The 16,133-nt window shown below is 37.2% G+C and overlaps 2 protein-coding genes across 6 annotated transcripts in view; both read right to left on the bottom strand.

The window, feature by feature from the left end:
- Nucleotides 1-11,733: 11,733 nt before the first annotated feature.
- Nucleotides 11,734-12,895, bottom strand: LOC137390624 (mucin-1-like). Its single transcript, XM_068076950.1, has 2 exons — nucleotides 12,882-12,895; nucleotides 11,734-12,607 (listed from the first exon to the last, which is right to left on the bottom strand). The coding sequence occupies exons 1-2, from the start codon at nucleotides 12,893-12,895 to the stop codon at nucleotides 11,734-11,736; spliced, it is 888 nt and encodes a 295-aa protein (XP_067933051.1).
- An 815-nt stretch (nucleotides 12,896-13,710) lies between these two features.
- Nucleotides 13,711-16,133, bottom strand: part of LOC137390151 (rho GTPase-activating protein 15-like) — a 42,904-nt gene continuing 40,481 nt past the window's right edge. For all 5 annotated transcript variants that reach the window (XM_068076424.1, XM_068076425.1, XM_068076426.1 and 2 more), the window contains 2 exons: nucleotides 15,271-15,376; nucleotides 13,711-14,621 (listed from right to left, as the gene is read on the bottom strand). In XM_068076424.1, coding sequence (XP_067932525.1) covers nucleotides 14,453-14,621; nucleotides 15,271-15,376 — 275 coding nt within the window. In that variant the 3' untranslated portion in view covers nucleotides 13,711-14,452. The remainder of the gene's footprint in view (nucleotides 14,622-15,270; nucleotides 15,377-16,133) is intronic.

Below are 16,133 nucleotides of genomic sequence, written 5' to 3'. Positions count from 1 at the left end.
TTTGATTAGGTTTAGCAACCCCGTGGGCCATCAAACCTTGGTAGTTTGTGGAGGCATTTGCATCCGAGTTCTTGCATTTTTCTTTCATCAAATGTGATCTGCAGAAAATTAATGTAATTGAAATAGAGCAATCAAGAGCAGAAACTGTCTGAACAAAAACTATTCCTCACATGCTTGTGTATTCATACAACTCACATGCTTGTGTATTCATACAACTCACATTCTTGCGTATTCATACAACTCATATGCTTGCGTATTCATTCAACTCACATGCTTATGTATTCATGCAACTCACATGCTTGCATATTCATACAACTCACATGCTTGTATATTCATACAACTCCCATGCTTGTGTATTTGTACAAGTCACATGCTTGTGTATTCATACAATTTACATGATTGTGTATTCGTACAACTCACATGTTTGTGTATTCATACAACTCACATGCTTGTGTATTCATACAACTCACATGCTTGTGTATTCATACAACTCACATGCTTATGTATTCATGCAACTCACATGCTTGCATATTCATACAACTCACATGCTTGTATATTCATACAACTCCCATGCTTGTGTATTTGTACAAGTCACATGCTTGTGTATTCATACAATTTACATGATTGTGTATTCGTACAACTCACATGTTTGTGTATTCATACAACTCATATGCTTGTGTATTCATACAACTCACATGCTTATGTATTCATACAACTCACATGCTTGCGTATTCATACAACTCACATGCTTGTATATTCATACAACTCACATGCTTGTGTATTCATACAACTCGCATGCTTGTGTATTCATACAACTCCCATGCTTGTGTATTTGTACAAGTCACATGCTTGTGTATTCATACAATTTACATGATTGTGTATTCGTACAACTCACATGTTTGTGTATTCATACAACTCACATGCTTGTGTATTCATACAACTCACATGCTTATGTATTCATACAAATCACATGCTTGTGTATTCATACAACTCACATGCTTGTGTATTCATACAATCTATGCAACTCACACCCTGGTTGAATATTCACACTAAATGTCATTTTACTAAGTGAAAATTGGCTGTAAAATTTGGCCTCAATACTTTTGAAGCATACACCCACTTGATACTGCTTCGCCGATGCACCAAAATTGTTGCCAATATTTGGTGTAGATGTGTTTCCTGCTTGAATCCTAAACTATGTAAACAGCAAAAAATTTTTAAGAGTTTTGAAAGTCCAAACTTTGCAGTCACCATCAGCAACTCTGGCAAAAAGAAGTTCATATAAATTACTGTTTTTGATGTCTTCGATCATATAGCACGCTTGCAGCCCTAATAACGCCTGCAACATTATTCTATTATACCAGTTTTACTGCTTAATGCAAAGGTTCATCCGGAATAGACATTTATACAATTTTTATAAGTTTTTTTAAAGAGATTTCGAAAGAAAAGTAAAATATAAATCGAGTAAGTTAAATTGGCAACTTTCGTCGTTGGTTTTCAGATCTGTGTTAACATAGTTAATTTTGAAACACAAAATGAATTTTCACCGCTGCCATATATGGCAGCAACCAACAAGAAATAAGTAGTGACTATAGTCACTACTTATTTCTTGTTGGTTTGTGAAAGCAACACGCCATTGATGTTTCTAGCCGTGACATATTCAGTAAAATGTTCAAAGAAAAAAATAAGAAAATTCCTTTATGATATATTACAAATGTGGACCACAACATGGATCTATGCGGCTTGGTGTTAACCGACATCTAATAACTATTTAACATCTGAAAGCTTATCTAAGAGAACATCTCAGACAATGACTGGCTAAAGAGAACCACATTTAAATATGGTTTTTCTAAGAGGAATGCTGACTAAAACTAGCTCCAGTTTTGATAATGGCAAAGTGCTGTTATGTTAAGTACCTTTTTGTTACGTTAACAAATTACTCAAGCACTAAGGCCATAATTAACAGGAATAGAGCATAGTATTGTAGCTAAATCACAGCACGGTCAGTGCCACATTGCTGACAAAATTTATGAATTTCTTTATTTTAATTTTTTGATTTTAGTTGATGAAGAATACTGTTGGAACATGAGATGAGCGATTTTGATATCTGTTTAAAAATAGTGCACCTATGAAGGTTCTGTCACATAAGCCATAACCCATAATACTCAAAAAATGACATATACACTTAGTTGCTGGTTTCATGAAAGCTGAGATTATAAAAATGATGCAACAAGATTTAATCCTACTAATTACATGATGCTGACGTTGAAAATCCTTAAATAGGACCAAACAACCAGCTGATGAAAATGTTAAAAGTTTGGGCTTCTGATACAAAGCCTTCTGTCTGTCTGTTTACGGATTAACAAAATACAATTCTATGCATGAAAATTGAACCCATAGCTTTGCAACAACAAACAGCTCTGCAGTTTCAGCTTTAGCAAGTTTCTACCCCTTCAGCTGCAACATTAGCAAGTGAGTGACTTACCCGACCTGAAAACAAATGCTTCTGCAACTAAACACTTCCTTTGCAGAGACTGATGACAGCACAAACTAGTGCTGTCACCTATCAACACTAGTTTTTGCTGTCAGCACATAATTGCTGCCGATTATGCCGGGTGCGTGCGCAACATATGATGATAGAAGTGGCAGCAGTAATAATATGTAAAAAGAAACAGACCATTGTTGACGAGAGGCAGCAGTTAGGGAGATAATTGGACAAAGCATAATAGCCTATCAGATAGGTACGAGAGTAATTGATACAATAAAGGCATTGTTTCCTAACAGCAGACCGCAGCTGTCGATGAAATGGCAGCCGTATAAAAATATTTTCTTTGCCTTGCTCTCCGTAGTAGATAGTGTTATGGTTTATTGCTTATTACCATAAATCAGTTATCATGGGATAAGATAGATCATTCTGAGGCAAGAAGTCATTAAGAAGCTGTCATGGAGAGTTCATGATCTGTATTATCTAATTAGATCGAGAAAGAACTAGGGCAAGAGGAGATAACTATGAATTTTATCTGCTAACTCAAAAAATTGTTCAGCTACCTTTACTAGATCGATTGTTTTGAAATTTTGGCTATGATCCACATTAGCTATCAACTATATAAATCTGTTTGGAATTTACATATCGATACGCATCATTTGAACTCAAAAGTAGCCATCACTGTTTTATGAAGGTTTTAGTAAAGTATATCCGGCATAGATTTTTGGTACTGTATTAAATATTTGTATCACTTTTTAAAACTCATTAGCCTAAAATTTTGAAATTATTATAAACTTATGTAAAACAGTTCTATGGCAATCACAGCAAAGTCTAAAAAAAGGAAATATTAAGCTACACCTAACTAGCCCAAGTATTTATAACAGGCAACTTTTCACTAGTCCTACAATGTATGTAAATACAGCGTGAAAGTATATCAAATTTTGTCTTGGGCTTTGCGAGAACGGATGGGGGAATCTGACACACTCTTGTCACAATCTCAGGCTATACCAGAGAGATTAGGAGGAGGAAATGAAGAGCTGCTACTTACATGTACGACTAACAATGAATATTATGCAGAGCCGGCTTTTTTACATTTAGTCCAGTGATTTTTAAGCCTGGTTTCCATATGACGGCGCAAGGCGCGCAACAAGGCGCACGACGTCGTGTGTAGGCCAGCTGTGATGTGAAAATGTCAACGCACGACGATCACTCGAGGTGCATACGCTGATCGCAAGGATCCAACAGAATGGATCTTTGCGACGGATGCGCACGATGATGTACTCCACAATACACCGCTCGACCTTTTCAACCTATCCCACAATGCAAACGGAGAGTTGTTTTCCGAAGAAATCAGTTTCCCGTACAAAAGAGTAAGCCTGGTTTTTCTATGAAAGCGCAAGGTCGCAACGGAGGGCTGCTTTCCGAAGAAATTGGTCTCCTGTACGAAAAAGTAAGGAAATTACCCAACCTGTCCAATGCAAGCATGGCGCATACACGCGCTATGGAAACACTGCATCACAGCCCAAGAAATGCATTGCGCACGATCACTGGGCCTCGCACGATCATTGCTTCATCATTGCTTTAAACCGAGCATTAAGCTGGGTTGGATCAAATCTTACGGCTCGTCGAGTCAGTCTCAGGGTTTTGTGGAGGTGAAGACACATAATTGGTCTCTCAAGGTCAAGGTCACAGCAGAAGTCATACTGATTTACAAACTCAGGTTTTCGGGAAAAGATATGTACATTTAATTTGTTGGGAGTTCAAGCATCGTGCTGGCTTTGTTCTTTAAACACAGTGAAGCTAATGCACATTCCATTTTGTACACCAGTAAAATGCATACTTGTGTGTTGAATGTGAAAAAAAAATCTAATTTTTCAACAACGAAGAAGGGTTCCGTAAAAGCACATATGAAACTGGTAGTGTTCAGTACGTTTAGCAAGGTTAGGAACTAATGACTTAGTCATTGTTACCCTTACTATAAGCCTGAGTGTTTAAACTTCGGGCGTCCTTCTTAAACTCCACTTGAATGTCAATGTTAGCCTTAGCTTAAGCAGAAAAGATTAATTCTTTGACCGCCCTCCGTAGACACCTATTATTCTTACAATGAACAATACTTTTCAGTCGATTGAATAACGCAAGCCTAATTAGGTGTCTTTCTTGTAAAATGCTTTAGATTTGAGTGAACCAGGTCAAACTAGAACAGACTCATTGTGCAGCTGTTTTACCGCACCCACTTGAAACATTTGGAGAAGTTGTTGACATCTATTGTTCTGTCGGAGAATACCAAAGCTTGTCTTAAAAATGAAAGGCTACTCAAATGAATTTTCCAACACAAACAGCTCAACGTCTGTCTGTCTGTCTGTATGTGCGTCTGTGACTGTCGTCAATTGCGTGAGGGTCTAAGAGGCCAATTATTGTATATAGAAACAGAGCATTATTTAGAAAAATGTGACGTATCTGTTAGCTCTTAAACATTCAATCTAATAATTTAAGCCATCCTTAGAACGTTACGTAAAAAGGAAAATTTCGAAGCTCATCAAGGTAAATTTTCATAAAGTAAACAATTTATTTTCATCTGCCAAAGGCTTAAACCATTTAGTAAACACAATAGGCTTATGGATAGCTCAATGCAGGGTTGGCTTTTTAAGTGGAAAAAACATTTAGTCCCAGCAAAGTAAGAAAATCTGGAATTATGTGGAAGAAAGTGTAAAAACCTAGAGAAAAATGGTATTAAGTAGGATAAAGTAAAAAAATTTGAATTATATTAAGAATTATTAATTAACTATTTTTGATAGTTGCCAACAATTCTGCCTCAATGCAGAGCAGGAGTTGTCATCAAATGATTCGTTCAATATAAAGAAAAAATTTAAATATTGGTACATACCTGACTCTCTTCTCCTCTCCATGGCTACCAGCTGCCCTTAAATTAATGCTGGCATCTGTTTACATGGTGCCTTATATATGGGGCATGCGCTTCATTGAGCATGCAAGAGAACATAACTGCTAGTTTGGTTCAAACAGCAGTTATGTGTGAACAAAACAGCAGTTTGGTTCAAACTAACAAAGAAAATATTAACTGAAGTGTGACATGACTTTTCTCTTACCAATCAATAGGATTTATATTTGAGGATAGGATTATGATATAATAAAAGAACCATTAACCGGGTCACACCGCAAAAGGTTACAAATGTATGTGAACGTTCAGTGCAAAATGAACATACACAGTTTTATACAGGATACAGGATTTATGCAGAAGGTAACTGAGCAAATGCAGTGAGAGTTATCCTGAGATTTAGCTGCTGTACTCGTTATCCCAGGCTATGTTATGTTATCTGGTTATAATTGCCTAGGAGTTCTTTTTACGCTAAGTTGACACGTTCATGAGCAAAATAATAACATGATAATCTTTACTCTAAGAAGAACTGTGTCTGGCCGAAGCTACGCTAACAGCTTTAAATAAAAGATTCCACCACACGGGACTCATACCTAGAAATTTGGCTTCTCAGCCAGGAGTGCTACCATCTGCACCTCCCAACCATATTTCCACATTTAGGAATAACTGAGCACATACTTATTACTCCTGACGATCTCTCACGGTGCACACGACTGCCGATCTCTCACGGTGCACACGACTGCCGATCTCTCACGGTGCACACGACTGCCGATCTCTCACGGTGCACACGACTGCCAAGGTAAAAGTGGTAATAACTCACACTTGTTGATTATCTTCTTCGCTAATGTTTTCCTGCCTCTAATCTTTTACTAGCGTTATATGTTCTGGTACAGGCAAACTGCTACTCAACTGAGCTATCATTGCACATTATGCTCCAAAATCTAACTCCTTATTGTCAATGATAAAATAGGTCAATGATAAAATAGGTCACATTGCCAGAGAGTTCCCTAGCCAGTCCACTATACTACCCTTTATACACCCAGCCATAGGCTATGGAGCTGAGTGTAACTGTAAACTGCTAGCGTGATACATGAATCCTACATAACACATCATAGCACATAATTATTTCTGACACACCCTACTAGTGTCATATATGATCTGTACAATATATACAGCATAGTAGGTACATCTGATACACACTACCAGCATAAAATATGAGCTGTACAATACAGAGAACAAATTAAGTGGACCTCATATACTCTGTGTATGAAATCGGCTTGAGCTAATTGGATCTGATACAAATTCTAAATAGTAGACTCCCCAGAATTGGAGAAAGTTCTGGAATATTCTGGTCAAAAAGCATTTATAGCTCATATAATGTAAGGAAATAAATAATTATTGTGAAACACTTCTAAATTTGATCTCCTTTTTGTTTAGAATATTTTACTTATTGATATACGACATACGATGGTTTTTATTGAAATGAGGTTTCATCCCCCTCTTTCTTCCTTCTTGTAGATATACAAAGTCAAAACAAAGAAAGGTCAACACCTTTCGCCAGTTTTGAAAACTAGGCTATCTAACACAACTCACAGTATAATGAGTGTACTGTGTAAATGTAGCGCAGGGTTTGACTGGCCATCCAAGGTTTCATCTGCTTCAAATCAATTATTGCATTGAATGCCCCCCACACTCGATTCTTTTTATTGAGAATGAGTATTAGGACTACAGTAAATATTCAAACTCTTTTCTTTTTGAAATGGTCACAATCCTGGTGTAATGTCTGGCGTACTAGAACATTGCTAGGTTGATTAATGTATCAAACATACAGTGATGCTAGATACATCGTATGTAGCAGATATTCCAATAGCCCTATTCCTATTTTGCTTATCATGGTTGATGAAGAAAGTGGCAGGTTCAACACAAATCTGATGTCTCCAACAACTAAAAAGTAAGTTATTAGTCTACATGATTCTTAGATTAAAAACTATATTTGGAAACAAGTGTTACTAGGCTATCTAGTGTTCTAAAAGGTGACATGAATGATGGGCCAACCACAAGAAATGTTTCAGTTGTGTAATCCTACCCAGGCATTTTATTTGTAGTGGAACTAACAACTCGGTTTAAATCATCATTTTGAGGTAAAGTCTGACGCTAAACCAAATACTTCCATTAAAGGCCATCTAAATTATACTCACAGACTGATACAGCTATGTGAAAAGAAACAAGTAATGTTACTTTATGGTTTTTTTACTTTTTGTGGTCAGAACGGATCATAATTAACTAAAATAAGTCAGAAACCACTATATTACGAATGGTATCATCAACTTACTCGTAACAACTTTCTGTTATTTGTAAATGTGTGCAACACACAGGCTGCAGTCACTTTCTTTTATAACTAGCATCCTAAAAGAACTATTGTTGAGGAGACTGAAGTATTATACAAAAATGTAAGTTTAAAATTTGAATTTCAGTAAATTAGGTCCGATTTCATAATTGACGAAGAGTGTCACTTGTAGCAACATATATAATTATATTCGAAGCCTCTAAGATGTTTCCTCCTCCTCCTCCTCTTTGCACTCTTACTGTACTTGCTTGACCAATTGGGTGGGCACAAATGCTTGACCAATTGGGTGGCAGCAAATGCTTGATCAATTGGGTGGTAGCAAATGCTTGACCAATTGGGTGGCAGCAAATGCTTGACCAATTGGGAGGTAGCAAATGCTTGACCAATTGGGTGGTAGCAAATGCTTGACCAATTGGGTGGTAGCAAGTGCTTGACCAATTGGGTGGTAGCAAATGCTTGACCAATTGGGTGGTAGCAAATGCTTGACCAATTGGGTGGTAGCAAATGCTTGACCAATTGGGTGGTAGCAAATGCTTGACCAATTGGGTGGTGGCAAATGCTTGACCAATTGAGTGGTAGCAAATGCTTGACCAATTGGGTGGCAGCAAATGCTTGACCAATTGGGTGGTAGCAAATGCTTGACCAATTGGGTGGTAGCAAATGCTTGACCAATTGGGTGGTAGCAAATGCTTGACCAATTGGGTGGCAGCAAATGCTTGACCAATTGGGTGGTAGCAAATGCTTGACCAATTGGGTAGTAGCAAATGCTTGACCAATTGGGTGGTAGCAAATGCTTGACCAATTGGGTGGTAGCAAATGCTTAACCAATTGGGTGGCAGCAAATTTATGCTTAGCAGGTTCTGCACTCTAAAAATTGAAAACTACATTTTTTTTTCTAAGCATGACTTTGCTAAGATATCCTTAACTTAGACAGCATCTATTTTTAAATAGAGTGGTGTGGGGCCTTGTCGAAACCTACACCTGGCTAAATGTTTTACTATGGAATATATGTTTTAACAAACCCAGAAACTTTGGATAAATTTATGTGTTGCCCTTTTTCATATTTCCTTGACACCTTCTGACTATTTTTCTTACCCTTCGAATACCCTAGTTCTTCTTTGTCAAATGTTATGTTCCAGATACTGACAAGATTTCTGCTGCAGTACTCAAAATGTAAACTAAAAAACACAGATGATGTTTGCAGTAAAACTTAATTTGCTTTGACCTGTAAAACTTGGTATAAATGGCACATCTATGTTTGTCTGTAGCCATGGTATGGTTAAAGGAATAAAATTTTCAATTGTAAATGCTGAAGCAACGACACAAACTGTTCCTAGTCAACAGAGAGAAGCATAAGTCAGTGCCCTTCAACTGTCCTTGAAGACTGAGCTCAATAAGTACAAAGTGAAGCACTCCATGTGTTACATGAAGCTCATAATGGTCTCTGCCTCTGTTGTCACTGATTATCAAGCAACGCACAGAATGTCGTATTTAATAATTACGAATACAAATTTGTTTACTGTTTTCCAATCTATTGATTGACAGGTGTCTGAAAAGACAATATAATTTCATGCGCTAGCTGGTAGTGCAAAGCCAACAGACGTATGCTGCGTCTATAATCTTGGAGTTTTCCAGCAATAAAGCTGTTCATAACCTTTCAGATTTGCACTGATTTCACTCGCCCATAATCCTAGTCTGTTATTAGAGGCAATAGATGTAGTGGGAGTGTTACACCCAGCTGTCAGATAATCATAGTGTAACTAAGGCTAGAATGAGTCTCCCCACCAGCACTCACTCGTAAATAGACTGCCAAGGCATTGTAGTCAAGGAGTGATGCAATCTTATTTCATGCTTTTCTTGATTTAATAATCTGCGCAAAATAAAATGGAGTATACTATTTGTATTTATTATTTGTTCCTTTTGCTTCAATCTTTTTCCATTTATTCTATATTTGCACCTACTTACTTTACCTGCTAAATGTTTATATTACGTCAATTAAAGGTTTCAGGGTCTTTCATGGTTTGTGCCCTTCGTTTTTAAATGACACTTACAGGGTTTCAACTCATTTCAACTTGAGCGATATGACCAACTTACATACAAATAAAAATTGTTTTAAAAATATTATTGCTAGCTGCGTTACCAATCTTCTACCTAATATCAGTTCTCTTAGCAGAGAAAGGTATTTTAAACACTATTTGTTAAACTATTTATTTGATTTTAGTAGCCAAAAGTTGCCTTTTTTTCTTTTTGTTTTATTATTGTTGTATGGCATAACTTGAAAAAGATTTCTATTTAACATGAAATTATTGCCAATAAAGCATTATCTAAATATATATTGTGTTACATACATTCCTTTACTTTGCATTTGCTTTTTGTTTTGGCAATTTTTATATAATGATAAATTAATGAAGTTGTACTCATTTTAGTTAAGAATAAAGCTATCAATTAATTATTAAAAATAAAGTTTGTCAAATGACGGTTTGAAGAAACAACTTATCCGACCGGCACGTAAGTAAACAGGGTGTGCGTAATTTTACGAATATATTCTTTTATATCCTATTTTACAATTTTGTTGACCTTTCACTTTCAAGGCAGCAAAATATAATCTATTTTGAACCTGACAGCTACTGATGCAAATTCCTTAAGAAAAAATGTGTCACTTTTGTTTCTTTACCAAGTGTGCTTAATACATTCAGGGTTTTGTGAAAGTAAAATTGCTGCACTCAGACCGGCTGGACCAGTTAGGCTTTGCACTCTAACATCTTCACTATCTTTTAACCACTACTGTCTACTACTCTAAGTCATTCAAGTGCATGTTGAATATGGTGTACATTCATAAACGTTTTAGATGTGAAATGTCAAGGTCATTGGATGTCCAATGACTTGTTTAATAGGCCGGCTAATGACTATTCAATATCCGCTTCTCTGGAGCAAACATGAGCAGCAAAGTATAGCCTTTTGAAAGTTGAATAACTTCCCTGAGAGTCTATTGATCAGTGCGTGTCAAATCTCAACTTTCTATTATATTCTACATCCATCAGAATGGTTGTGTCCTTTGTGATGTATCATTAGCGAAAAGCTAATCAATGCCTACCATTAATGTAAAGATTTTAAAAAGTGAATCCAGCATTACACAAGATAGAAAATAGGTAGATCCCTAGTGTGGGTACAAGTGTGATGCTAGGAGAGATGGAATCTAAACCACGGCGACATGCCATCAAGGAAATCAAAGACATCTCGTATAAAAATTTAAGGAAAGCAGAAAGAATGAACAAATTAGAAAAGGCAAAAATGGATAAGACGATGGACGCAATCGACAAATCAAACAGGTAGGGTTGGACAGCATTACCTTGAAAACCAAGTAATGTTTTTTTACTTTCTACTAATTGATCACATTTGTACGATATATTTGTTATTTCCTCATGACACCGAAGTTGAGTTTGATAAAGGGAGAATTGTAAAATATACAATTTTCTAAATAAGTATGGTGCCATGATATCTTAAACTTAGGCGGGACCTTTTTAATGGTGTTGCAGTCTTATTCAAATCTATACCTAGCTAGATGTTCTACTATCTAGAATATGTCATTATGAAACCAGAAATGTTAGTTAAATTTATGAGTTGCCTGTTTGTATATTTTCTGGACACCTAATCTTTTCTGATTTAGCTTACCATTTGAACACTTTCGCTCTTCTTTGTCAACAATCATGTTCCAGATACTGACAACATTTCAGCTCAAGTACTCAAAACGTAAATTAAAAAACCCTGTTGAAGTTCACAGTAAAAATTATTTCACCTCAACCTGTAAAGCTTGGTATAATTGGTACATGTATGTTTGTCTGTAGCCATGATTTGGTTAAGGGAATAACATTTAAGCTTGCAAATAGTAACCAAAAACAAACCTGATTAAGTTTTTCTGATGAAGTGGTCTTCTCTGTCCCGAATCATTGATTGACAGTATTCACACTAGGCTTGAAGCAGTATTCACACTAGGGCTTGAAGCAGTATTCACACTAGGGCTTGAAGCAGTATCCACACTAGGCTTGAAGCAGTATTCACACTAGGGCTTGAAGCAGTATTCACACTAGGGCTTGAAGCAGTATTCACACTAGGGCTTGAAGCAGTATTCACACTAGGGCTTGAAGCAGTATTCACACTAGGGCTTGAAGCAGTATTCACACTAGGGCTTGAAGCAGTATTCACACTAGGGCTTGAAGCAGTATTCACACCAGGGCTTGAAGCAGTATTCACACTAGGGCTTGAAGCAGTATTCACACTAGGGCTTGAAGCAGTATTCACACTAGGGCTTGAAGCAGTATTCACACTAGGGCTTGAAACAGTATTCACACTAGGGCTTGAAGCAGTATTCACACTAGGGCTTGAAGCAGTATTCACACCAGGGCTTGAAGCAGTATTCACACTAGGGCTTGAAGCAGTATTCACACTAGGACTTGAAGCAGTATTCACACTAGGGCTTGAAGCAGTATTCACACTAGGGCTTGAAGCAGTATTCACACTAGGGCTTGAAGCAGTATTCACACTAGGGCTTGAAGCAGTATTCACACCAGGGCTTGAAGCAGTATTCACACTAGGGCTTGAAGCAGTATTCACACTAGGGCTTGAAGCAGTATTCACACTAGGGCTTGAAGCAGTATTCACACTAGGGCTTGAAGCGGTATTCACACTAGGGCTTGAAGCGGTATTCACACTAGGGCTTGAAGCGGTATTCACACTAGGGCTTGAAGCGGTATTCACACTAGGGCTTGAAGCAGTATTCACACTAGGGCTTGAAGCGGTATTCACACTAGGGCTTGAAGCAGTATTCACACTAGGGCTTGAAGCAGTATTCACACCAGGGCTTGAAGCAGTATTCACACTAGGGCTTGAAACATAACAAGATAATGTGAACACGACTACTAGAATGCTTGAACTCCTTGCTTACAAAATCTTTAGCACATTAATATTACAGATTTTTATAGAGAGCACCCGTGGCCTTGTAGTATAGAGCGCCTGTAATGCAAACAATGGGTTGTGGTTCAATTCCCAATGAAAGGAAACTGGTGTAAATGAGAATAACATCCAGCCTTAAAAGCCACCCCTCATTGAGGCTCCCTGACCTGTCTTGCGCTAGCATCGGCTGTCCAGGCAAGTCCTACCAAATCCAATTCATCATGTCCAACCAAGATAATCCAATTGCTTAAGCAACACTGGCTTTTAAAAACATGCACAGCCTCTGTTAGCTATAAAATCGTAGGAGATCCTATGCAACCTTCAGGGATTGTTCATGTACATGCATTAGTTTCTGAACATTTCACATTTTTACAAATATTTTTACTGGTTCACTTTTGACTGGATAAAAGGGGTTTTCGTTGATGAATTTGTTGCTATTCCTCTGTTATGCATCTAGATATCACCTATGGTGTATGCAGCAATATATGGAAAGGATAGCGAACAGGGGTCATGAAAGACAAGAGCAAAAGGCTTGCATAATTAGCTACACCACCCAACACCCCATGAAGAGATCTTGGTCAGAGAGTACGTCTAACTGGCATGTTGATAGCCAGAAAAATGATAAGCGACACACCCATCTCTTAGCATTATCAAAGAAGCAAGAGAACAAAGCTTTAGTAGATGCTACAGTGTGCTTGAATAATATAGTTGCTATGGCAACACCATTCTCTCTTCCACCAATTAAAAGAAAAGAACACATTGATGGCCAGAGCCATTGGATTGTAAACGATTTAACATAGCAATAGCATAACATAACAAGATTTAGCATAACAATTTGAGCCAACATCATATATGACACCTTTTTTTAGCAAAGATTACCTACACACATTAGATTTTTCAATGATATCTAAACTTCATCGCCTTCTGTCTCTCCCTTTATCTTGCCAAAGTTCGTGATGAATGAGCTGCATGCCAGAGTAATATGTTTAGATGTCCTTTAAGTATTTTTTGTTATATTAAGACTGCATCTTAATAGGTCAATATTGTATTATAATTATAGTACTTTTCAAAATAGATGATTGTACGAACAATGGCATAAAAATATATAGCAAACGCGTAACAAAAATGTCATGAACTTCTCTGTTGGTTAGTATAGTACAGTAAAAAGTGGATGAGCTGATGAGTGAATGTGAAAAAATTCAAAAAAAGAACCAGTCTCCGCATCATAACAGACGTAAATAAATTAAGTAATGCTCGGTAATAAATCGGAACTTGGCAACAGATAGTTCCTACCATAATGCATCAATCATAAAAGCTTCATGTCAAAATAGTTCAGCAACTAACACACGTTAGGGGGGGTTAACTCCAAAGCGTGAAACGAATCTGAGTTTGTAAATGGTAAAAACAAGAAAAAGTGATTAACTTTATTCAATGAAGCAGTTTTGCTCATCGTGAGTCATTGGCTGGCAGTATTAACAATATAATATTTCCATATATCTGTCAGAGCACCTCTTGCACCTGCGCAGAGGGAAGAAAGGTGCTTGGATAATTGAAAACTAATCTATCTAATAAGTCTACAGCAATAAATAACTTATCAACCTAAACAAATAGGAAAGTTGACCACAAAATTTGCATTTCCTGAAGAATTTGATGAGATCACCATTGCATAGCCACACATTCAACCAAATTCTAACAGAACTCAAACAAATCGCAAGAAAGGCTGATTTCATGTAGTGGTAAATTACATACGGAGGAGTACGCTAGTAATATTTACTACTTAAAAAAGCTTGTCAAAACGCGAGAGAATGTATTCAACAATGGAGTTTTGACACATCATGTTAACTGCGATGGCAGACGACTCCTTCTCAGGCCACATTAAAGTAGGGCCAAAAACTATGGCCAGGCTCTGTGACTTCATTCGATTCTCAGCGCCGTGTTCCAACACTCTGTAACATGATAATAAAAGACCTATGGATTCAAAGGAACAAAATGACTATTCGCTGGATTTGTCTCACCCCGTGTTTCTAAAATGTGTTGGACCTTTATTAATTTTCTTTACACTCTTTTATAGAAAGCATGGATGTTGTAGATTGTCGTTTGTTCCCCCGCTGACAACACAAAAGAAGGAGCCCTTGAATGTATATGATGTGAGTTGTGATAGAACTTGAGTACGTACTCACGAGTACACAGAGAAGTAAAACAACACCCATTCATCTACTACTCGAAATTAGCTCTATCAAATATGAACTGAAATTTTAGACAATAAAATACTATTTGTAACTTTTACAAGGATTACATGATTTATTGTAATCAATTTTCTAATCAAGTATTTCACTGGTAGTTTTTCAAGGTTGTACTTGCTTCAGAGCTAAACACTTGTTTTCATTATTCTAAAAGTGAGACTACGAAAATACATAAATAAATTGGACATTTGTTTTAGCAATAACTAAATACAATAAGAACCAATTCAGTCAACTGATAAACAAAGAAAAAACTTCCCACCAGTCCAAAAAGTCATCAGAGCAAGTAGCTGCCAACGAATGCCTGACTGGACTCTGACAAAGAGCATAGAGAAGGGAGTAAAGTTACACCTACCTAACCAAATGAGCGAAGAGAAACTTGAGAGTGTCGAGGTTGACCGTCGGCATCGTGGAGAGCTGCAACTTCATGGTCCGTGCTTTTTTGGTTTGGTCTTGGTCTCCTGAGACAACAAGATGACAGTTGCGTGATCAAATCACACGTGTGTGAAGAGAAGGTTATGACTCAGTCGCTGAACAGAGAGTGGGCTGAAGACAAATGCGCTGAAAACACTATTGCCAAGGAATCTTGAAAGAATTTCATGGACATCCGTGACTTTAGGCTAATTTGCGACTTCCCATTTGTTTATCCCATTACCAAAACACGAGAAACTATATTTTGAAAAACGCGCATCAGCAATTGAAAACTGATCTTCCAACGCTGCCGCTGTCAATTTTGAAAAGCCAAAGATTGCTTGTGAGTTGAGAAATTTGCAGAAATATTAGCAACTTTATATATAAAACGAGACAAGAATTCTTCCAGTTATCCACACAGTTTTACTCCCTGTAAGTGAATGAAACTGGGTTTCTAGGTCGGCACAATGTTGCAAATAGGACTATACCTGGAAACCCTCAATACTGCAGCACTAAGTTTGAAAAAACAGCAAATACACCTGAAAATGTTGGCGAGTGCAATAGACCAAGGGTGCTTTCAAGTTCCCTCTGCGTACTCTAGATAGCTCCATACATGTGATGAAATGTAATAAAAATTGTGGACCGGGATGTGCAACAAGCATTCACATAGTCCTAAAGGTTAAACTGGAAGTTATCCCCACATGCCACTTTCAATGATATGAACCCACAGAAATTATTCTATAGATCACTTGAGAACAAATCCAATTCCATACCTTTGGCAGATACCAAACTGTTACCATATCCTAT

The sequence above is a fragment of the Watersipora subatra genome, chromosome 3 (genome assembly GCF_963576615.1).
Source record: "Watersipora subatra chromosome 3, tzWatSuba1.1, whole genome shotgun sequence".
NCBI classification, from domain to species: domain Eukaryota; kingdom Metazoa; phylum Bryozoa; class Gymnolaemata; order Cheilostomatida; family Watersiporidae; genus Watersipora; species Watersipora subatra.
This window is presented reverse-complemented; position numbering and strand designations above follow the sequence as displayed.